We start from the raw sequence: 25,170 nt of genomic DNA, 5'->3' as shown, positions 1-25,170 counted from the left end.
CAAAATATTCCCAGTCATGCAGCAGCACTCCTGCATGGATTCTAAATGAAGTCTTTTGAAACCATTTTATAGCAATGTTAAATATGATACTCACTACCAAAACACAACTTTATTGATTGAACACCAATTGAAAGACCAACTGAATGCAGGACAAAGACATTTCAAAGAGTGTGGTGCAAGTTAGGTGTTAAATTTTTAAGGAGCTGTACAAGAAGGAGAGGTGGCAGTTAAGACAAACAATTTTCTCTCACAAACTGCTCCAACACAAAAAGGTTCACGTAGAGGCTCAGGAGATTTTCCATACACTCATGCAATAGAAGCATTCTTGAGCAAGTCCCATGTGTAGTATTGCAGAAATGGCTCCAATCACTCTCATGTTTACATTTGAAAACATAAGAAAGCAACATAAGAAACAACAAATTCTTCTCTAGAATATAAAATGTGTTTGTTTTCTATGAAGTCACTGGAAGTTCACCAGGAGGAAAGTTTCTCCCACAGCAGCTAAGGTCAACAAAAGTCGTTCTTTGAAAGAGCTGTCAAACATTTCACTGATTTCCTCTCTTAACTCCCTCAGCAGAGGTACTGTGGACTTACCATCTGCATTCAGAATTCTCTCAAAAAGTTTACTCCAGAAATCACTGTCAGGGGTCCTAAAACAAACAAAGCAGCATTCAGTGGAACAATACACACACACATATACAACGTGTCTATCACGGTCTCCATTTATATTCAGCACCAAACATCCTGGGAGAACCACGCCTGAAATAATAATTTCACTCACCTAAGTAAATATGGAGGAAAACTAGGAATGTGTTGCTCATTTTATATGTATGGACCACATTCCCTTTCTCCAATAGGTTTCTGGATAGTAACTACACAGTCTAAACCAACTGTTTATACAGTTACCTCTACTAGCATACCTGACCACTACCATCATTCACACTAAGCCAAGGCAGTTTTAGTTTACAGGAATTATCAAGAACATTTTTGAACCAAACAACTTGGGAAACTCCTTTCATGAATAAAGGGCAGAAGTAAATCTTATTTACCCCCTTGCAAGCTAAGTTAACAGGCAATATTAAAGGAAAGCTGCAAGAGAAAAAAAAAAGAAAAAAGGTGGTTTTGAGCCAGTTGTGCTTCCTTTGTACCCCGCCTTCCATCTGCCAGAGTTCTGTACAGATAATATTTGGGAGACAATTAATAGTAATAAATCCCCTGTTTCCCAGATGTACCCATACAACACGAATAAAAAGGTTAAGTGACTCATTTAAGTCTCAGAAAACTGATATTGGAGCAAACCCTTTGTTCTGCAGTCTTGCACTGCTACTGACTACTGAAGCACTTTTCTCCCTCGAGCTAGGAGTTACAGTGGCTTTGAAACAAATTATCTGCCTCTGCTTTATCTAAGTGACTCACAAAACAGCAGCAGCCATTCTCAGAATGAATCCAGCCTGTATTATTTGTACTATTTCACTGGTAACTCTTATATTTGCTAAAATAATTAAGTCAATGCAGAACCTAACCAAGAAAAAAATATGCAAGACTTGAGTCCATTTTCTTTGGGATTAGATGAGCAAGAGGTGTGGCAGAGGAGATGAAGTGTTGCTAAGGAGGTGTCAGGAGTTCTGAGTGACAAAAATAGTCCTAAAAATTCAAATGCAGCTTCTATATCCTGCCTCACATAAACCTGCACAGATGAAGTTTCCTAAAATAGTAGTGAAAACAGAAAAAATCACCATATCCTTTCCTTAATAATGGTAAAAGCCCTTCCCTGAAAAACAGGCTGTCAGCATTATTCTTGGAAATGAAAAACCAACTTGATCACAATTAGCATTCTACTTCTCCTAAATCTCTACCACAATGTTTCAGTGGTTTCCATCCATTCTGTCACCTTTTAAGTGGGTTCTCTTTTATTGAAAGCCATTCACCTTGGAAGAAAAATGTTGTGCTCTACCTTGCAATTCCCCACTGCTTTGGTATTTTGCTGAACTGGTAGTAAAATCAGTAGCTCCTGCAGTCATTCTGCTATATATTTCCATTTGTTTAATAATAATAATAATTAAGTCCTGTTTAAAAAGCCTTATTAAGATAAGAGGGTCATGGTTGTTGTATTTAACACCAGTCAGCCTTCTAGTAAGAAGCCTTATTTCTAGTTGTCAATACCTGAATTCTCAGAACCTTTTCTGAGGAAAGTTATTCTTTCAATAAAATCCTTGGAAAAATACCAAAAAAAACCCCAAAACAAACCACCAAACAAACTCAAATGAACTCAAAGAAATAAAAAAAATCACTTTCCAAATCACTTGGAGAACTTTGAACACAAAGGACAGAAGCAATGTCATCTTTACAAAAGCAGAATTACTAAAAGCAACAGGAAGAAGAATCCTGTGTCTTCAGGGGTGTTACAGTGTCACCAGCACGTGTGGCTGTATGCACTGCATAAAGAGCAAAACTGATCTCCATCAGCTGACTCTTCTCCCAGGGAATACTCAATTGTGGAGCCTCTTCTGGTGGATGAAGGCTCCCTGCAGCAGTGAATTTGCTTGTCACAGATTACTTGAAAGCTTCGAACTAGACAGACTAAAAGATCCATGTGTGAATGGAAATGGATTCAGTGCAAATTCCTTATTCCCACATTATGAAATAGCTCATTTACGCTGTTGATAGAAGACTTCTGTACAATGTGTAACTAAAGCACTTATGCAGACATTTATTGGAATAACTGATATTGAAAAGTAAGTATAGATAATGAATGATAAGTCTATAACACTTTCAGAAGCAAAGCAGAAGAGAGGGTGGAAAATAAATTCCTTGTTTGTACTCTGAACTCCCAAATTATGAACTGATGCATGCAGGGGAGCGAGAAGCCATTACAGCCTGGTTTCAGCTCCACAGAACTTGTGCCCAGACTTTATCTTCTTCCTGCTGTGTCTCCTGTAGCCCTTCACAGGTGTCACTCCTCAAGACTCCCTCCAATTCTTACCTCAGCCCAAAATCATAATTTTTTCAATCCAGCATCCCCAGCTTTGACTACAATTCCGTTCCGATAAACTCCTCCCCTCCAAACTCCAGTGATGGACAGACAGCCCTATCATTCCCAACTCAGACTTACTATTCCTCCTGCTCCAGTTATCCAGACAGTTATTGCTCTTTTTCCCATATCCACATCCTGATCAGGTCCCTGACACTATGTCCCAGCCTTCTCAGCTCAGGCTTTATGTGGTTTCACCTGCAGTAGCTCAATTTAATCTCTTGCAGAATTAAACAAAGGATATCATAGTAGAAAACCAGACATATAGCCAGTTAAAAAAAAAAGGCATTTTTTCCTCTGTACACAGCTTAAGAAGATTGGATTTTTCCCAAAGGCTGAATACAGCAAACTGGGAGATGTAAGCAGTGCAGGTTGCTAGGGAACTGGACAACTCCCACGCTGGTAGTGGGTTTTCTTAAAGCAATGATCCTAAGAGTGATCCATGATCCTGAATCAGATACCTGATCCAGCAACTGCTGTCATGAGTGAAGAGTTCTGGAAAATCCTTATGAAATGCCAAGGCAAGAAAACCTGCACTATGTGCCGAACAAAATAAACAACTGTTCAGTCTAAGAACAAACAAAGGGCACAGGAAGGCAGTACAGACTTATAGTCAAAACATACAGCTAAAAGAGAGCAGTAGAATTTAATACCTGAGACAAACAGCAGCTTCCAAAAAGCAGCTGTTTGCACACTTGCATCTTAGATGACAGTTTTAAATTATTCTCTTTGCTGCACAAGTGTACTATTTCTACAGCTGTTACACCCTGCCATCAGTGTCTTAGGAGAATGAAAAAAAAAGCAGAAAGCCAAACAAATCCATCTCTGAGGCAACATGCTCATGTGATCTTTGCCCCCCTCACTACCCACCCCCTTACAAACTTCTCCAAGCTTGATCTGTAAGGTGCTGACTAAGTCAGTCTCATCTGAAAGGATGGAAAAAGCAAAATTATCTCAACCAGACTGTTCATATTCAACTTAAAATTGTCTCCTATACAGCACTGAAGCTAACAGTGAACAAGTCCAACAACTGCAGAATTTCAGGCCCGGCAAAACTAACACTTTTTGGCAAAACCAGCCCCAAGTTGCTGTACATTCCAAGCTCTGAAGATGGTACAGTCTAAGCTCTGAAGATAGTACCACTATAAAGAAAATAAAGTTAGAGGTCTCTTCTTTCCCAGCAGCCCCCTCTGCAAAAGGACTTACTTTGATAAGTTCTGGCTGATTTTCCAGATGGAATTCTCCTGATAGACCTGGATATGATCCCCAAACAACAGCAAATGGACTATATCTGCAATGCCAACCAAGTCTACCTGTAATCACAACAAACACCACAAAATTCAATGTCTATCACTTCCTGCTCTTATTGCTTTCACACATTTTAAGTCAGAAGCATCTTTATACCAGAATCTTCCAGAGGCCTGTTAAGCAAGAAAACTTCAAAAGGTAAAATTCTGTTTTCATTGTAGGTTTCTAAATAAATACAGTAGCTACAATCACTGAACAGCACTGCCAATCCTTTCACTTAATGCCAAAGAGTCTATCAGATGCAAAATTCTCTTTATTCAGTATTTATTGATCAGAGCTTTCTACAGCACTTGTAAATTTTAACTTAAGAAAATAGGTTTTGTAAAGGAAACACAGAAATTAAGATGTCCTACTAAATACAGACTCACCTGATATGGAAGAGAACTTTCTGCCAGAAGCCGTTGTCCATGAGGGGTGTGAGCTGTGGGAAAGTTATAGGGCAAGCTGACTTGAGGCAGTACCCTCAAATCCAGACTGTGAGAGAAATCCACCACCTTCAGAGCATTTGGCACCTCCTCATTAGAAAACGCATCACAGATCCTGAGGAGAAGAAGCACATTAGGCAGAAGACAATCCAACAAACTTTGCCTTTCTTTTAGAATTAAATGGAACAGCATAGTGAAGGTGAGTCTTAGCCATGTCAATACTCCCCTCTGATGGCTGCTGTCAGAACTACTGCTGCTAGGGCTGCCCTGGATGGCAAGAGCACACAGCAGGGAGCTTAGGGATGATAGTGCTGTCTCCACAGTAAGCAACAGGACACAATAAAGAGTTGAGAATGATGCTATTTTTGTATTTGTCACAGTTATCTGAAACAAAGTCTGTGGACTGTGGGAATAGTGTGATGCCTTTTCACTGGGCCTGAAATGATGAGCCAGACACAGGTGATAAAAAGGGTTACCTTTGTAAGGATCCTTACACGCCACGTGAAAAGTGCTGAAGATGCACACATACCAAAGCAGATACAATTTTTATATGTTTAGCAAATTACCATAACTGACAAGAATCCTCAGTTAGAGACATAGCTGATGAGGTAATTCCCCCTGGTTCTACCCATTTCTGAACAAACCCCCTCAGATGGGAACTAAACTTTGTTTATGAATATGTATCTTGAAGAGATGTTTTCAACCTTGGCTCTCAGAGAGCCTAACCTTGAAGCCTGGGGCTTGGAGTCACTGGGGAATTTATTTTGTCTTTTTGTCTAATAGAGTAGGTTAAATGCTAGCTATGAATGCAATAATAGGCTATAAGTATACATACATAAAGAATATAAAGAATAGATAAAAGCAAAAAGGCAAGAATCAGTTTGGAATCAGTGTAATCAGTGCACTTCTCCCTCTCCATCTAAATCTCAGAATACTTGATACAAAAAAATAATTAAGCTTGATAATACTTCTACAAACTTTTCCTAGTTTACAGGTAAGGAAGGACAAACCAGAAGGGCAGGGAGGAGCCTCTCTATTGACAACTGCCAAGCCAACAATATCCACATATCCCAGCTCTCACGACTACTCTTCTTACATACATGTATGCTCTGAGCTTATTTTGTAAGTTGTACTATGCACTTGTCCTTTTGCTATCTGAAAAACCCCCAAAACCCCCATTATCCTAACTTTTTGGCAGTTGTTTGTTTTGTATTTGCCACATAGAAATACAGCAGGAGGTATCAAAGTCCACCAAGCCACTATTAGATCAGTGACTTCCAAAACAGGATGCAGCTCCCTAAGGGAATGTGCAAGACAACCCATTGCAGGATGTGAAGAAAATATTAGAGCTTGCATAGTACAGGTATGTAATTTATAAATAATTATGTACATAAGTTATTAATAAAATAATCACCAAGAAATTATAAGTAAAATATGTTGGGAGTATGTATGTTAGATGACTCTAAGCTCAAAGTAAATTTAAATTTAATAGCTATTTTTAACATATCAATGATAACTAAGAACAGCCCCAGTGAATTTATGTAATGGAATTATATCTGATTCATTAGACATTCTGGTTACTGGCTTCCCACTGATGCCTGAAGTTTTTAGCTTTTATGTATTTTTCATGTATTTGTAGTTCTGTAGACTGTTAAATGACTCAGTGTAACTTCCAGTACTTTTCCAGCTTTCCTTCCCACAATGAGTAGGCACTTATTAACACATTCCTAAAATGTTGTTGTCTTGCCTGTAAGTTCTCCAAGGACACTTTATTTTGTACCACATAATCACAGGCACAATAAAGGTAGGAGAGGAGGGCAGAACCAAGGGAGGAGATTACATAACCAACTGCTCCTCTAATTGGACAATATTGACCAGATATTCTAATTGCCTGATCTTATCAATTGCAAGGATCTAATTTGGGGCACTGGTTTTTGCCATATTATGTACCTGAAAGCACACAGCCTTCAAGTAAAGGTTTGCTTTTATATTATCATTCTAACATGGTCTGGAAAAGTTTGTGCTTTATTTCCAGACATCACCACACTTAGTTCACAGATCACATTCCAAGGGATACGTGACTTTGTTAACATAACATGGGAAAGAGCTTAAAGAAGAAAATTAGGTCTATGCATTAAGGTACAAGCTGGAATGCAGAGGAAGCTGAACACTTTGTTTAGAGTATCTGGATATTCCAGTCCCACCTGTCTTCTGTCTTCTAATCTCCTGGGTTTCAAGTATGTAAAGGCAAGTTACAAACCATATTGCGACTTGCATTAGCAGTCCAGAACCTTGGTAAAGCAGAAACTTAAAAACACAGGTAATAGTAAAACCATTTTGTTGGACATAAGTTTTACAAAGTCAATGTATATTATTTCTACAGGAAGGCTTATTCCTAAATTAAGTGTTTTCACTCTTATCAGAATACACTGGAGCCCAAAAAACCTGGACTGCAGAATTAGGTCTGTTTTCCCGGTGGGCAGGTTCAGCACAAGAGGCACAGAAACCAACTTAAGGAATAGTGTAATTTTCTATAATGCAAGAGCATAAAGAATTACACAAGGAGAAGTTCAGCAATGCACCTCATCACTGCTGCCAAGGATTGCCTACAGCAATGAAGATACAGCACCAGTTACACCCTAAGACTTCACCACCCTCCAGAGCCACACAGCAGCAGGGGGACCCTGTCACAGCCAAGCACTGGAGACCCCCTCCCAGAACTGGGAATTCCTATGGGTACATCCATCCGCAGGCAAAGAGGCTTCCAACTGTGCTGGGACAGGGCCCAGCTTGACCAGGGGGCAATAAACAAACTGACACCACTTCGAGTGCAGGAACATCTGGGGTCAGCCTCCTCCTGGGTTCCTCCCAAAACCTGGCCAGGGCTCAAGGAGCAATCCAGAGAGTTGCCTTTTCTCCTATACCCCCAAAACCCAGGTGTGGCCTTATCTGGTTTCTAAATACAGGAAAGTGAATATGTGTTTCGACAACGAGTGAATACATAGATCATATTGCTAATGAGTCTTTGTTAATGAGTAGATACAAATATAACATTTGGTTGGAAGGTCATCTAGAGATCAGATTTGGCTCAGGGCCGGCTATTCAGGCCTCAGTGCTTCAGCTCAAGGGTAGAAGTTACAGCAACACAGGAGCTGTAGCTGAAACGACTGTTCTGTACCCTCCCATACTGACAGGCAGAAACAAACCTGTCTCCCAGAAACAACACCTCTGGCCTCAGATCTCCATGGACAATCTCAGCTTTGTGCAGCTTCTCTACCACATGCAGAAGATCATGAACGACCAAGAAGACTATTTCCTTTGTGATGAACTTACGGTCACGGAGAATATCCTGAAAAGAGAATAAATATCTGTCTCTGTACCCTTCTACCTTCGATTAGCTGAAATATTTATAGCTCACTTTTTGTTTCATTATTCATTTGTACAGGTAACAGTCCCACCATAAATTCACTATAATCAGATTTTGCCCAGACAGAATTACAAGAACTGTAAGCTAGGAAACATTATTATTCAAAATTGGGCAGAATATCAGGAGGAGGAAATTGAACTGAAGACTGAAATCACTACTGAATTTCAGTCCTATTTGTATTCAACAATTCAAAATGCACTTACAAGACTAAAAGTGCGAATCATTCAGCGAGACATTAATTGCTATGACCTTGCTGTAGCTGACTGGAATGTATTGAAAGAGGCCAAATTAAACAACAGCTTTAGATGCAAATCTCACTGTGGAATAACATGTGGTTTTTGGCTCCAGTCCTTTATGACTCACAAAGACAGAAAATGTGAAAAATTGGTTCAAGATTGTCTTGGAGAAGCACATGATCTATGAATGAGAAACCAGACCCATCTGAGGCATTAACAGACAGCCCTGATTTGTACACAGATAGAGCCCAGAGCATCTGTATTGCAGGATTAGACAGGAGAAGCTCTTCAGCAAAGAGCATAACACCATTCCAAACTCACTACTGGCACCCAAGCAGGAGTTTGGACCTTCCAACTGTCCTTGGTTTGTCTGTACTGACCCTGAGTGTGAAGCAATTGGTATCCTTGTGCACAATGGCACAGCCATCCTGGTACAGGTAACAGCTGCAATTCTCACTGAAGCTCTGGTCAAAGTCAGAATTCAAACGCTTCTGTAACTCAAGAGTGATATAAAAATCCCAAGGCACAGGCTGAGAATACACCTACAAGAAGGTACATAAGAAGAACATTTATTTTTGGAATAAAGTGAAAATTGCTCATTTTCACATTCTTCTCATCCTCTTTTTTTCCCCCCTCCCACTTGATCAAGGAAGAAATTTTTCACAGTCAGAGACTTTTAATCTATATCCTCAATTAGGAAGAGGACTCAAACTTCTTGCATGGAATTCAGAAATTAAGAGTTTATATTAATGGATGAGATTTTACCAGTTCACACTTCTTGCACAATAACCATCATGTGTGTTACCTTTATTGCAAATCCCTTTGCATCCCACTGGAAAATGCATCCAGTTGGAATGGCAAAAAACATCTTGTATTCTTCATCGTTCCAATATTCCATTTTGATGCAGTAAGTCTCATTTCCTGTGTTGAAAGTTTACATTCATAAACTGTCACAGTAAATAGCTCTTCCCAAGTCATTCCCCGCCTGCGGCACATAAAACTAAGAGGGTGGATATGAGCCATAATTCAAACCCATTAGAGCACAAACTCTGCACTGCAGAGGGTCTGGCACGCTTACCCAGCTCAACGTCTTTCTCAACCTCCATGTGAGGCAGAGCTCCAGCCTCCAAGTGAAAATCTGGAGAAGCAGTCAGTGATGACAGCATAGAACCTAAAAGCTTTTTACGCTGTTCAGGGCTCCAGAGGAACTGAGCCACATCATCATCTAAGAAAACAAACAACATGTAGAGATGAGCTGAAATTGTGTTAACTCTCTGCAATTTGGTTGTATCTGTCAGTAGAAGTAAGCTGGATACTGGAAACTTTCAATCCCTATTCTGATTTACTATTTATCTCTTAGCAAGTCAACTCATCTCTTTCCAATAGTTCTGGGAAGTCAATGTGATCCTTGTCTTTAAAACTGCCTTACAGACTTTTATCATGAGGTCTCAAGGATTCTACTGTAGCATCATGCAAAATGTATCTTTCACAAGAGACAAAGCTCTGAATTATTTCAGCCACAGCAGAATTCAAACTCATTCTGCAAATCAACACTCCTTCTTTAAATCTATGCCCATAGCAAGTGATTAGTTTGAGGTTTAGGGAAATTTAGTCCTTTGATTATAGCAGAGGTTTTATGTAAGAAAAGGAAAACAAAGTTGGACTCCAACTCTGCTGTTCCCTGCAATGCTAAGAATTTAATGGCTTTTATCTCCTAGAAGACACCTGTAGGACTGGACTTATTTTCCTTCTTAACAGAACATAAGGTCATTCAGTAGATGAGTTGATCTGTAAAAAACCAAGATAGCCTCAATGTTTACTCTGCTTGATCATTTGAGATAAAACACAGGAACTACATAGCCTCTACTGCCTTCTCCCAAATGCCATGGCTGGAATGAGGGAGAACATTTTAAACTTTCACAGAGCTCGTGTAAGAACCAGACTATCCACTGTTACGCCCACACTTATTAGAAGAGCATTGCAGTAAGCACTGCTCAGGAAGCAATTCTGTGAAAGAGCAAGAAAATAGTGTAGGCTGGAGGCTACACTGTGTTCCAAGCTTTTGCCATCACAAACCTAGGAAATTTACTGGCATATTTTGCGGGAATAAACTGACAGACATCTGAAGTAACTTTTATTCTTTACACGGTATTAAGAATTACTATATCCAGGGTGAGAGCTGCAGTTCAAGGGAGATGTGAAGAAATCAAGAAACAAAGGAACTGGAAAGATCCAAAGTTTAAGAAAAGACCATTAAAACATCTGAACAAATGCTTTCTTTTTTTCTGAAGAGATTTTTCATCTTGCTCTAAAGTTTAGTACATATGATAAAAACAAGACAGAGATCCATCCAAAATATCCCAGCTATTTCAGTGACATGACTTCCAATTGTATTTGCCTTCCAAGTCCCAAGCATGCTTCATCATAAAATAGTCTGCAGGCACATGAGAACATAAACTCTCCAGAGTAGATACACTGAAATTTCAAATACACAATTCTAATAAAGCATCATAAACCAAAACTAAAGGAGTTAAAGAAGGCTAAACACCTTAAACACCATCATCCAACACACATCTAATTCCACAGGCCAGATTGTGAAGGCTTTTTGTGACCATTTCTGTTCTAACTGTAATCTAAATGTTTAGAACAGAAAGAAACAAATGCCTTTAACTAAAAGAAAAATAAGCAAAGAAATTGACTATTTAAGTATCAGTCCTGCTTTCCATTAATTGGAATAAAAAGGATACTGTGAAGCAGCACAGCAGTTTACAGCATAGTTAAAATGCAGAATTAAACCAAAATTATGCAACTTGCACTAGACTCCAAATTCCTACTCATTCCTTTCAAAGTAGTAGCTTATCAGCACATCAGGAGACACACAATATGATGACAGAGAAAAAAGAAAGACAAACCAAAACAAAGCTACTTTAGCAGTTATTACTGCCATCCAGTCCAAATTTTTAATTTTGGAATTTGACCTCATTACTCCTACAGACTGCCTGCTTTACTACCCTAAGTAACTTCTCTGTCACCTTAATACTGACATGCTTGGGATGCTGACAAGAATCCTGTACTGCACCTCACTGCTGCTTCAGACAAGGGAGACAAGTTCAGTCACCAGTCATAGCAATGAGAAACACACAAAGCAGAGTGGGAAGGACAGAAAAAAACCCCACATTTAGTGACAGGTTCAAGTTATTTGTTGTGAGTGAAATTCAGTTTAGTACTAACCAGTAACCCCTTCAGCAGGCAAGCTCTGAGCCAGCTCCAGTTTCTCACTGATCTGCAGGTACTTAATAGCAGATGTTTGTGTGACAGAGGACAGAGAACCTCCTGAGACTGAAGCACCTGAGGAGTGAGTATCTTCCAGGCTTGCTTCCATGATGGGGCTGTAAATAAAGCCATCAAGTACTCAGACTAAGCAAAGATACAAGTTGTAGATAACATCAACCTGGGGATTGGAGAGGATACTGTGCATGCCCAGATTTAATTAACATGAAGAAATGCTTTCCCATCCCTAGCAGAAAGTCAGAAGTCATGTCAGAGCTTCATTTCAGGTTTGATGATTGATTATACCCAGAATCTTAGTCTAGAGATGATTTCATTAATCTTCTCTTCAACCAAATTTAACTGCTACAACAGAAGACATCCTGAATATTTATCACTACCTTTGCTACAAAATTTCAGTGCTTTCAAAGCAGTGAAGGGTTGAGTGGGAAATATTTCTTCCTAATTATAATCAGCAAGGTTTCCAAGGAACCTCCCAAGTAAAAAACACATTCAGCAGGGTATACATGTTTACATGCTAAGAGCCAGCAAATCAACTCAGCTCTAGATTAGGAAACTCGCATATACCAGATGACTTTTCTTCACAATGATAGAGCTTTTTCTTCTCTCCAGCATTTTTACTCTGTAGAAGAACTAAAGTACAAAAACGAAAATAATTTTCTATAGTCAAAATAAGTACAGGAGCCAATAGTATAAAAGGAACTGATGATTCCGCTCTTGATGCTGGATAATGAAGATAGAAAGCATTTATTAACCTCCCTGCGAGTTATTTGGTTAAAAAAACCTTGTATTAAAGTCCCACAGCACTAAAGCAAAAAGCCAAGTGGGCTTGCTATTACCTCTTCAATCTGCTCAAGGCAAAGTGGACCCACAGCTAAAGAAATGGCTCTCTCCACGATATTCTGGTCTTTTTAAAAAAATCCTTCCTTAGCAACACTAAAACCACAACATGAAAGGCATGCAGGAGAAGGGGCTGTAGGTCCTTTACTGTTATTTACCTGAGTTTCTTTACACTGAGAGCTTCAGTGTATGCCTCTTCACCCACTGGTGTCTCCTGATTCAGAGGTGCACCCTTGGATTCTGGACTATCTTCCTTCAGTTCACTCTGAGAGAAAGCAGGAGCTGGGACTCTCTGAGCTACCACCCCGTGAAAGGGCGTTGAGGCCAGGTGGGCAGCCCTGTTAAAGTCACACGTGTCCTCGGGGTTGGCACAAAGGGTCTTGTTCTTGTAGGAGCCGGTCACAATTGCTCCTCACTCAAACGTTCAATTCCATTCAGCTCATCCTGGGAAAAAACAAAAAGACAGTGAAAGCCTGCAGATTTTATGACAAATCTTTCTTTTATGTAAAAGCTGAACATTTCCCTTTCTTCCACTCCACCACCTTCCAACATGAATAGGACTTTCAGCCTTCAGGAACTCTACTTAGCACAGAATCCCAGAATGGCCCAGGTCAGAAGGGACCTTAAAGACCATCGACTTCCACCCATGGGCAGGGACACCTTCCACAAGTGCAGGTAGCTCCAAGCCCCATCCAACCGGGCCTGGAACACTTCCTGGGACAAGGCAGCCACAGCCACAATATGAGATTTCCAGTACAATCCCATCATCACCCACTTCAATTACTGCCATGCCAGGCAGCAGTTTAGAATCCTTGTTGTTCACATGTGATGCCAGTCCAGCCAAGCTGACTCAGTGTGACAGCAGCAGCACAGGCTGCCTTGGTGTCTCCTGGGCAGGAAATCTGCCATGGCTCAAGTGTTTCCTTACACAGGCTCCTGCTGCTGCTGCTGTGCTTTCCTTGGCACTCAGAGCATCCACAGGATTACGAACAGCGAGAGGCTGACGGCCACTTTTCTGACGGGCACGATCTGCTGAACAACTAAGAAAAAGTTACAATCAGTTACATATTTATTAGAGCAGCTGCCCATCTCCAACAAATTCCTCTCAAGAGTTTAAGTCTATTGATCCTTCCAATCAACCAATTTCTACTACAGAACTAGCAGTAAGCAATAGATACATCTCTCCAGAATGAAGCAAGTTTATAAAGCAGCTTAAATAGTTCGAGTTTGAGGATGAAGAACAGAAGACTATTTCCTCATCAGGGACTCTGACTAATCAAATAAAAAATACCAAGATAAACAAAACAAAACACACACCCCCACACACCCCTACAAGAAACAGTTATTTCAGCTGCTACAGCAAGGGTTTGATGCTTCTGTTTTCCTTCCCTCTGAAATCCAGGTCTTCAATAATTCTACCTTATATTGTGATTTGTCAGAGTAGAGGATTCATCAAATATAGAGAAAAATGGAACAGCAGCCGGTGGGGGAAGCAGATCTACACCTGTAAAGAAAAACCAAGAGGCTCTACCACATCCACAGTTCTTCCAAAATAGCATACCCAACACTACTTAAAATAGTGAATATGCAGTTCTAAAAGTACTGCTCCTAACAGAAGTTATAGAGCTGGCAAATAAAGAAACCCATTTAAAAAGTTTTGGTTTTGCCACATTAATGAACCACCCTTTACCACCATATTATGTGAGCTAACTTGCTGTGTTTAAACTATGCTTCAGAATTTGTACATTTTTCTGCAAGACTGTCTTATTCCTCTGTTTCGCCTTAGAGTTTAAAAATGTATTTCCACTGTGGGTTCCTGGGGATACATCAGGAGTCTGGATAACCACTGTCAACAACAAAAGTCAACTCTGATCAGAAGTAAAGTTCTTTAGGATTTGACCTTCCCAACAAAACTCACCAAAATCAACAATATACAATTTTGGGATGTATTCCCCTAGCCAAACCTCTGAGGAAAAAGGACTGAAGGTAGTTATCAATCTCATGATAGCATTAAACTCTTCTGAAATGTTACCGAGACTGCAAACATAAAGATGGAAGAAAACTTTCCAGCTACTGAAAGAAAAATGCTCTTCTTCTTGAAAGTCCTTTCAAATAGTGACAGTTCTCAGATGCTCCATGATTTGCTCAATAAGGTAAAAGGCACTACTAGCACACACACTGTCATGTTTCTAATCCACCTAAGCTTTGGGTTTTACTTTGCTGCCTTCTTGGTATTCATGGAACACTTCCCTTTAACCAGACCTTCTTGTTAATGGTAAAAAACTTGACTACTTACCCTCAGAACAAGATGGTTTATGTAGCTGAGTATCTTCGTAGACCTGGAACTCACTGTGAAAAAGATAAAATAAACAAGTTTGTATTCTATAGACCTTCAGAAAACCTAAGTAAACTCTGTAAAAAAGGCAAGCCAAGATGACAAATGCTTCTTGCAAGAAATTAAGATCCCTCAGACAAATAATCAAACAAATGGAGAAAGAGCACAGATCCTGGTTACAGGCTGATGCCAAGGCTATATTCCATTCTAGCTGAGAAAACAGGCTGCTAGTGATCCATGTTAGTAATTGTACCTTCATAGCCTAACAAGTGTTCTCCCTCCTGGCTCAAAAACCCCTCTATTACCTTTGTGACTGAGGCTGTTTCTGCCCACATTCTTTTGCACTGGAAAAAGTAAATCCTTGCATTCCCAAAGGTGTGGAAGCTGCCATTACCTCTGCTGCCTGCAGAAACAAAGCCACATTTCGGTTCTACAGTGGTAAAATCGCAAGCCAGGCAAAAAGGTTCAAAAACATGAAGATAATCCCATGTAGCCATTAAAACTCTGATAGAAAATGGCTGCCTTTAGCCAGTTTTATTTGTACTTAGCTTACCTGCATGAAGAAAGTAAAGTCCACTTTTATTGCATAGTGAAGTTAAAAGGCATCATGTACTCTTTGCAACCATATTTATACTTTCAAACGAGATTTTAGTTACCCTGCAACTATTAAGGACATATGCAAGCAGTTCAGTAGCTTACAAAGTCACAACTCTGTTTCATTATTTAAAGTACTTACTGTGAAGGCATTGTTTTGGAAACAGAGAAGGAAGAGATAGAGAATATAACTTACTAGTGAAGAATCCTTTCAAAAGAAGTTTAAAATGTGTTAGAATAATATCATAAATTCTTCCTTTTGGCTTTCTTGGGTACTTTTATTTAAAATTGCAGCTATTTGCAGTTAAATGAGGACAATACCTGTTCATGTGGTTGTTGCAGCTTGTTATCTTCTTTCTTCTTTAATTTCTTTTCCAGCTCCTCAATTTTCCTTTGTATTTCTTCCTTCTTCCGTTCTATGGCTTGTATTTCATCTAAGAAAAAAACACCTCTAAGGCCCAATGCCTATTTCACATAAAATTGGTGGCTGCAGCCTAAATTGTCAAGGGGCTGAAACTTCTGGTGGTCTTTCCCTGTCCCACAGCTCCCACAAAAGCTGTTGAATGTGTTACTGTCTCTGCACCTCGCAGCAGTTAAACAAATACTCCAGTAGAAATAGAGAAGCAGCTGCAATAACAGACAGAAGCAAATACAATTTTATGATTCCATCTGGAATGCCTTACTTGCTCCAGCCCACTTTGGAACATACCCTCATCTTTCTTTCTTGCTTTCTTCCTGTAGATTTCAGCTCGGATCTCTTCAAAAGAGAATTCATCCACTCCAGCATAAACTTTCTCTTTGCAGTACATCACCATCTCTTTCTTTGCCTGAGCATCCTGCTGCTGATGCTGCACTCGCTGCAGGGGGTCCTCCCGCTCCTCAGGTTTGCGAGTACTTAACACACGGTTTATGCTGGGCTCAATTTTGCAGGGAGTCCTGAAAAAGTAGGAATTTATTACTTGGGCTTTGTGAACTTCACTGTAGCACAGAAAAGGAGACATGGGAGACAACAGGACTAATTTCAGAACCTAGTTTTGGAGTAAAGACATTCTGTTCTGTGCTTAGAAAAAATACATGAGAAAATTGGAATGAGTAACACCAAAGTACTCAGAATTGTGTGATAACTAAAACAAAACAACAACAAACAACAAAAGACAAATCCAACGTAAAGTGTATATAAGGTACAGTCAAAACTAAATAAAATTCTTATGATGTCTGAACTGCCCAGCATCCTCAAGCAGGATCTGTTCAAATTAGTTCCACTGAACTGTGTGACCACAAGCACGACAAGTCCCTAAACTCTGGTTTGTAGGATGATTATCTGGGAGAAAAAGCGGCTCAAAAATGGACATTATTGGGCTAGATGAAACCTACATGCTAATATCAGGAGAGAAGAAGCAATGCCGGTACAAACACCAGCAGTCCAGCTGAATTCAGCTGGATAAACTCAAATCTGGCAGTGATCATGAGGCAAACAGGTGCTCCTAATATTTGGAGCTATAAAGCTTTATTGGAGGAGTGTGGGGATCAATAGCAAGATCCCAAAAGGGTCCTTCTGCCAAGAATCCTGGATGACAGCTGATGGCATGATTTGCATCACATTTAAACAATTTTAGCATAACACTTCCACATTTGGCAGTAACAATGGTATCATAAGAAAATGGATTCAAAGACAGAAAAATACCCCCAAAATCTACTTTTAAGATTACAACTACATAATCTAAACCTACAGTCCAAGTCTCTGCCTAAGTCCCTTAGAGATAACTTAGCCTGGTGCTCAGTTCTACCCACTCTGTCCCTCTCCCTGCTATGAAAAGCTGCTGCCTTGGCAAGTGACAAATCTCCATCCCAGAGAAATGGGCATGCCTAGAGATTTACCCTGTGATGTGGCATCACTGACTTTCAGGAGAAAGAAATAGTCTTACAGTTTACACAGGAATGCAGATTTTACACATTTGACAACTAAACCATGGCACAGCCATGGGCAGAGCCACTCTGCAGTCCACATGCAATCCCTGCTGCTCACCACCTCCCAGCATTCCTTGGTTCCATGCAGTTCCAACCTCTGGGAACTGTCTGTAATACCAAACAGTCTTTGCCACTCCTCTCTCAGAAGGAGCCTGTCTGTTCCCTGGCCATCATTAGCCACAGAAAGGTAGAGCAACCTTGCAAAAGAATGTGTTTTCCTCTGCTCTAACTAAACCCCCCCATCTGGTGCTGGGATTTATCAGCATTTCAGGGAGCACTGTACAAGCAGCACACTCACTCCTCCACGACCTAAGCAACACTGTTGGCATGGCAACTCTGATAGCTTATTTCAGAATAGAACTCCAGATATGCTGAGCACAGAGTTCCCAAGACAGAAAAAACCAGCCACAAATCTGCCTCTGTTCGCGCTCTTTCACAGCAAACAGCACCCTAAGACACAGAGCTTGTGCTTTTGTGTAAACACACTGAGCTAAACTATTAAACACATTAGCATATATGAATATCATATAGGCCCCCACATCATGAGCAGCACTGAACACTCCCCATGTCCTTATGCAACCCCTGCTGAAGCCTCTGTCTTCAAGCTGCAGCACTAATTGCTTCCAGGCCGACAGATTTTTAAATTCGTCCAGCTCGAGAGGCTTAAGTACTCAGCAAAACAAGTCCCACTTTTAGGAAGCAGCTTTGAGAATTCCAGATGCAATCCCCCCATCTCAAACTCAAGACTCACATCATTTGTGGCTGAGCTGACTCGTCCACATAGGGGGTGAAACTGGGCACTGGGTGGGGCACTTCCAAGCCAGAGCTCACAGCGCTGCGAGGACGCTGCGGAAGGAAAGGCAACATCAACAACACAGGGATTCATTTCAGTCTCCACATCCCTCTGCATTCTGCATCTCCCTTTGCCTCATCTTCTCCTCATTTGGACATTTTCTTACATAGAAAATTAACTTGGAGACTTTTCCAAAAATTAATTCCCTTCTGACACAGTCACAGCCCACCAGCTGAACATTGGCACCTAAAAGGCTCCTCCTGCACGTCCTCACCAGCCCCAGCTCCTCTTATTCTGAGGGAATGTTTATATACATTGAGGCAGATATATATATATATACACACACACATTATCCTGGTCAGTCTGGGCATTCCTTATTTTCCACAGATACCACAGTTGTCATTTTACAGCCAAGATTGTCCCAATTCTATGATAATATTCACTCCCTGTTCACCAACAACCTCCAGACCTGGAGTTTGGTTTTTTCTCAGTTTTCCCATCAGAGGCCATTGCAGCACCACAAAAATCCTTTAAGAGTTTCTGAGGTCCATTAGTAAAGAGAAGAGGTGGAATTTGGTCTGGCAACACACTACTCTTATCTGCCTATTTCATTTCCCTGAGTCTCTTCAGAACAAAAAAAATTACATGGTGGGAATACTTCACAAACTCACACCTCTTTTCCGTCATTTCCCAAACTGCTTCCTGAGGCATCTTGAAACCAGCAGTAAGAGAAATCCCTCCTTCCCTGGGCAGGTTTTAATACGTCAGAGCATTCACCAAAGGTTATTCTTGCACTGCCTTTCAATGGAGTGGAATTAAACATCCTTGCCTCTTCTGCCAGAAACAGGATATTTTATTTAATTAAATCTAAGAAATTTCATTAAGAGGGGAGCAAAGACTACTCTAACGGCAGACATTAAAAGAAATATGGAACCATTCGGAGACCAGAATGAATGTTTTAAGCAGCGCAAAGAGACTGGCAAAATAAATTTTATATTAATAATTCTTCCTCACTCTTCTCAGCTATATTAAATCTACGATTTACTGAACTTTTCCATTCATGTAACCAAACTGCTTTCTATCTGAGAAGAATGTTCCTGGAGTTCCCAAGAATTTTAGCCTGGTTGCATCCCTCCCTCATTTGAGTTTTTCTTACCAAGCTTCACTTATAACAATGTCCATATTGCAAAGATGAAAATACTTTTATTATCTAAATGCCTGAAGATTTTAGCTTTTATGTGTTCTTCATGTATTTGGAGTTCTGTAGACTGTTAAATGCTTCAGAGTAACTTCCAGTACTTTCCCACAGGGAACAGGCCCTTATTGACACATTCCTAAAATTTTGTTATCTCTTGCCTGGTACTTCTCCAAGGACATTTTATTTTGCAGTCTCTGCCATAATAAAGGCAGTTGAGGAGGGCGGAAGCCAGGGAGGAGATTACCTAACCAACTGCTTCTCTCATTGGAGAACATTTGCCGGATATTTCAATTGCCCAATCCTATCAATTGTAAGGACCAAATTCTGAGCAATGGGTTTTGCCATATTGTGGACCTGAAGGCTTTCAAGGAAAGCTTTGTTTTTACATTATCATTCTAACGTGGTCTGGAAAAGTTTGTGTTCCAGCATGTGACAAGCAGAACAGACCACTGGGGACACAAGCATCATAAAGTCACCCTAGGACATCCAGTCATTAGCCTTGTGACTTTCTAGTCTCCTTTTCTCAGCTACAAAGAACATGGCGACATTGGGGCTTATCCGAGCACCTATGAAACAAACCTGACCTCACAGGATTGATTCCCTTCACACAAGCTCTTCCATCACTTCTCTACAACAGCCTGAACACCTGTAGCACAGCTGTTCCTTTTGATGTCTAGTTTAAGCCATTGGAAGCTACTCTCTGTCATCCTATTGCCAGGATAAATATTCCATTGATACTGTACTTGAATTCTTTTGATCTGCGCTCTTCTCTTTTCCTCACAAGCACTTCAAAACAAGACTTGCAGAATGCTGCACAGGCCTTCTCTGCACAAGACAGCCAACAAGTCCTTCCTTCAGGTTCTTGTTTCCAAAATAATTCAACTCTTCCACTTCTATCTTACAGATTTCACTAATGCCTGGCTTCTCCCCTTCCCTCATGTTTTGCCTCTTACATTCCTTTTCTGCCCTCCAAACATTTCAGCAGGCCACCTCTACCAATTCTTCTGCTTAGCAAGAATTTCCTGTTCTTGAGTTTAAAATTCCACAGAGAGTTTTTCAACCTTGTTCAAGTAATATCGGCCTGCTAATCTTGAACAGAGTGCACATGGCCAGGGACTCTTTAGGAGAGCAACCATTCACAAGGGCATGCAGTGACAGGACAACAGGGAATGGCCTTAAGCCAAAGGAGAGTGGATTTGGATGAGATATTGGGAAGAAATTCTTCCCTGGGAGGATGCTGAGGCCCTGGCACAGGTTGCCTACAGGAGCTCTGGCTGATCCATCCTTGGGAGTGTCCAAGGCCAGGTTGTGTGGGGCTTGGAGCAACCTGGGCTAGTGGAAAGTGAAACCAGATATCTATAAGGTTCCCCCTAATCCAAACAATTTCACAATTCTATTATTAAATCTGTATTAACAATAGACATAAACCACAGGCAAGGGAGAAAGAGACAACCTCTGTTTCAGCAATCTGAAGTCATCAACTTCCACACACGTTCCTCTCTTTTCCCTGTCCATTTTGAGCCTCCTTACCCTGCCAGAGTTCCATGGTCCTGCGCTGAGTTCATTCTCCTTGGCCCTGGGCACTGGAGGTGCTGGCCATGACTGTGCTGTAAGTGTGGGAATCTCAGGTCCAGACACAGAATTTTCATCAAATACAGCAAAACTTGGAGCATTTGGAAGCTGTAGAGAAGCCTGTGGCTGGGAGCTTCTGTTTGGGTTCATGACTACAAGCAAGAAGATTGATGTCAATTAACCTTCAACTGCCACATTCAATTGCAAATCTCTCAATAAAGCGATTAAGCTCCTTCAATAACAGTTTTTTTAGCTCTTTAATGTACCTTTAACTGCATCTCCCACACGACTAATGGGGGCTCTCACTTTCTTCTTTCCTCTGCCTTTGAGATCTGCCAGGGAACTTCTCTGAGGCTCTGCAATTTCCAGCAATCCCATATTGTCTCCATCAGGACTTTCCTCAAGTGCCAGTAGTGTCTGCCGAGAAACACGGGCCTGAAACTGCCTAGAAAAAAAACATTGGAGAAGTCAGCATAACCTTCCCTCTCCCAGGAACCCAGGTGAGCACCTAAGCTCTTCCCTTACTTGTGATGAGCCTGGAGTTTGTCCAAAGGCTCAGCCTTGCGCTGGAGTCCTTCCTGGAATATCAGATCTGCTTTCCTGAAGCTGCCTCTGGCCTCGAGTGCCTCTGCCCAGGTGATGTAGAGTAGGGCCAGCGTGGTGCCAATCTCCTGGCTGTGCAGGTAACTGTACAGATCCAAGGGCTCATTGCAGCAATCGCCCTGCAATGACCCAAGAATGTCTGTAATCACACGGCACTGCAGGGGGTCCCAGTCAAAATCTGCATTTCAATGCCTCCAGCAAGACCCCCATGATTTCAATGCAAGTCTGACAGGAACAGTTCTAAGGCCAATACACAGAATTTTATCATTTCTTATTTGAATGTGAGATAATTCAATGATTGAATTGCACCATATTAGTATTGCTGAGAATTAACAGATATTTTAGCTTCAGATGAAATACAGCATATTCCTTGCTACTTTTGGAACTGGTAGATTACCTCAGTAAGCTAAAGCTGGGGAAAAAGCTGCTTTGTAAAAAAATGAACAACAAAATTACAGCAATGGAGAGACAGGACAGGACCAGAACACACTTGGTTTGCTTTAGAGTTTAAAAAGATGGGGATAGAATACAGCTAGAAGCTAAAATATCTGGTAGGACAGATATATTTTAGATGTTGTATCTTTAAATCACGCCTCTTTCTCCTTAAATAAATATTTGAACTCTATTCAAGGCAGCTTTTTCAAAACAAAAGCTTCTGGAGTTTGTAGCTGTCCAAAGTGAACAACCCTAAAAAATAGTCTGGAAATAAAAAGGAGAATTCAAGAGTAACATTTGCAGAAAAATACATCTAATATTGCACTCGTTGTACAACACTGTTTGATCCTTGTCACCAGAATCAACTTAGCTATGTGCAGACAACAGGAAAAGGTCCCGAGGAAAAGCAGCACCCAAGAGATGTTCCCAAAACACTCACAAACTTGAGCCAGAGATTAAGATAGCGAGGATCTTTGTAGTATCGCTGCTGCCCATGGAGGGTTTGCACTGCCCTTTCCAGAACTGCTGCCAGGTTGCCATCCTTGCCACCCCCAGGGAAGGCCTGCTCTGTCCACTTGATGTACCTAGAGACAGAATGTGTTCATAGCAAGTCAGTTCTTAATAAGCGTCTGTAAAATATAAGAAAAAAATAGGCATAACATTGAAACACAATATAATAATTAAAAACAATTATAAAACTTAGCTTTCAATTAGTTTCTTATTAAATTACAATGTGTTTCCCTTGCTTTTACAAGGATATGTGACCACTTAACCCTTTTTTCTGAAATAAAGAAAAACTTACCGCTCCCACACATCCAGAGGATCATCTCCAGAGTAAAATCGTATTTCTGCTTCAAACTCCCTAAAACATAACATTATTCATCCAATAAATACATTTGTATCACTCTAAGTTGATCTTGTATACTACAAATTAAGAGTTAATTATCAATTAAAAAGCACAGCCAAATCTCTCTAGTGTTTGCTGTTTAAATGCTCCATTGCAAAATGAAAAAGTTGAAGTCTGTACTACACAACACCTGCACTGAGTAGTTCTAAAATCCTAGAGCACGGTAATAGCACCGTCATCAATTACTAAACTTCTTTTATGCCTTTTTAACACCTATGAGATTGGTACAGTTAAAGAACATATAAATAAAATGAGGAGGGAGGAAGATAAGGGGAAAGGAGCTGTTATAACTTACTGCTTTTTAAGCTGCACAGCAGTGTGGCTGGAAGAGTCCTGCTGAGACAGTGCCTCTTGCAAGCTGGACATCACCCGTCCCTGCCTGAGAGGCTGCACATTCTCCTTGCTCAGCTCCCACTCGTGGCTGTCCTCCTGGGACATGACCACCTCTCCTCCAATCCTGAACAATTCTCCTTTTATCCTGCACTTAAAAAGAAATCGACACCTGTACAGCTGGGTACTGACCTGAAACTTGACAGCTTTCCTAAGCCCATTCACCCTGAATTTCTGAGCAGCCAAAACACACCGCTTAGACATCCAAATTTTAGGGCGTTTGTAGACTTGGGGGTTTAATGCCCCCCCCTGCGGGAAATATATGAAAAAAGCGCCCATCTTTACAGTGAAGAACCGCAAGCAGGCAATATTAGCAGCAAAAGCCACTAAGATTAAGCCATCTCCCTCCCCGGTGATTGCTCCTTTCCCTGCGCCGAGATCCCCCTCATTCTCCGCACAGGGTCTGCCGACGGCTGCGCCCCGGCCAGGGAGAGCCCCAGCCAGGCTTAGTCGGGACCCTCTGGTCCTTCACCAGTTCGACGAGCGGCTGCAGCAGGTGTGGGCACAGCCCAGCCTCGACCCCTGCCTGGGGTGGGCCGGGCAGAAAAATACGTCTCAGAGCGCCACAGCCGCGAGCGCCAAGTACCTCATACCCTAAAGCCGCTCACGGATCCCACGCAGACATAGCCCCTACGCACCTCACAGCCCCTCACGGACCCCCAGAGACACCCACAAGCCCACACACCTCACAGACCACAGCCCCTCACAGATCTCCCCGTGCCCCTCAGCCCCGCGAACCCCACAGCCCTCAGCTGAGCTCCCCTCACAAATCCCGCAGCCGCCAGTCCCGCGCACCTCAGTACTTAGAGCCCCTGAGCCCCACAGGAATGCCACAGATCCCCACAGCTCCTCAAACCCTATACATACCTCACGGCTCCTCAACTCCACAGGGATCCCACAGCCCCTCTCAGCCCCTCATGGACCCCCGAGCGCCCCTCAAGGACCCCACAGCTCCAAGCTCCTCACAGCACCGAAGGCCGCCTCATTCCCTTATAGACCCCACAACCATGAGCCCCGAGCACCTTGCAGCTCCTCACGGACTCCACAGCCCTCCCAGGTCCTCGAGGGCCGCTCACGGCCCACCGCCCTTCAGAAGCCCTCGGACTCCACAAGCCCTCAGACTCCACAAGCTCTCAGCCCACCCCAGCTCCACAGGCGCGCGCGCCCCTCACGGACCAAACAATTCTCAGCCCCGGCACTTCACAGCCCCTGAGGCCGCCTTGGTCCCTCAGGGACACCACAACCCTCAACCGCCGCGCGCGTCTCACCCCACACGGCCTCATCTGTCACGAACCCCAATGCACCTCCGGCCGCCTCACCCTCTAGCACCGCAGGCCGCCCCAAGTCCCGCGAATCCCTCCCAGCCGGACGCACCGCACACAACTCCCAGCGGCGCGGGCCGCCCGGACCGACACAGGACTCCACCAGCGCTAAAGCCGTAACGACGGCGCCGCCTCAGAATTCAAACCTCTCCCACTTCCCCATTGGCCGCGCCCCGCCCCGCCTGACTGGCGCCGTCTTGCGTCGCCCCGGGGCACCACGGGAATTGTAGTTCCCGCCGCACCCGCGGCACCGGCGGGAACTAATAAAAAAATTTATAAATACTGCGCTCGCAGCGGATCTAATCTGAAAGGCATACTCCTGTTCCTGCTCCCGTATGTTCCCGCCCTTTCCCTCTGCTAAACGCTGGCACTCACTGATTCTCCACATAATTTCTCTGTCTTAAATTCATCCTGTCATTTTTTCTGATGCACCCACCTCATGCAACTGGAGATGTATTCCCCTGTAGTGTCACAGAAAACATCACTTTTGGGGTATCC

At 42.0% G+C, this 25,170-nt stretch overlaps 1 protein-coding gene across 1 annotated transcript; it reads right to left on the bottom strand.

Moving 5' to 3' along the window:
* On the bottom strand, window positions 1-24,819 carry BUB1B (BUB1 mitotic checkpoint serine/threonine kinase B). Its single transcript, XM_030950260.1, is given in 24 exon segments — window positions 1-650; window positions 4,238-4,344; window positions 4,708-4,879; window positions 7,971-8,113; window positions 8,808-8,969; window positions 9,233-9,348; window positions 9,506-9,652; window positions 11,659-11,816; window positions 12,714-12,966; window positions 12,969-12,999; window positions 13,484-13,595; window positions 13,975-14,059; window positions 14,852-14,904; window positions 15,196-15,293; window positions 15,806-15,918; window positions 16,194-16,420; window positions 18,204-18,298; window positions 20,974-21,167; window positions 21,282-21,460; window positions 21,541-21,737; window positions 22,493-22,637; window positions 22,856-22,915; window positions 23,256-23,438; window positions 24,670-24,819. Coding segments are annotated over 23 exon segments (3,180 nt in total). The 5' UTR covers window positions 23,399-23,438; window positions 24,670-24,819; the 3' UTR covers window positions 1-460.
* Window positions 24,820-25,170: the final 351 nt, after the last annotated feature.

Source organism: Camarhynchus parvulus, chromosome 5 (genome assembly GCF_901933205.1).
Source record: "Camarhynchus parvulus chromosome 5, STF_HiC, whole genome shotgun sequence".
NCBI lineage: Eukaryota > Metazoa > Chordata > Aves > Passeriformes > Thraupidae > Camarhynchus > Camarhynchus parvulus.
This window is presented reverse-complemented; position numbering and strand designations above follow the sequence as displayed.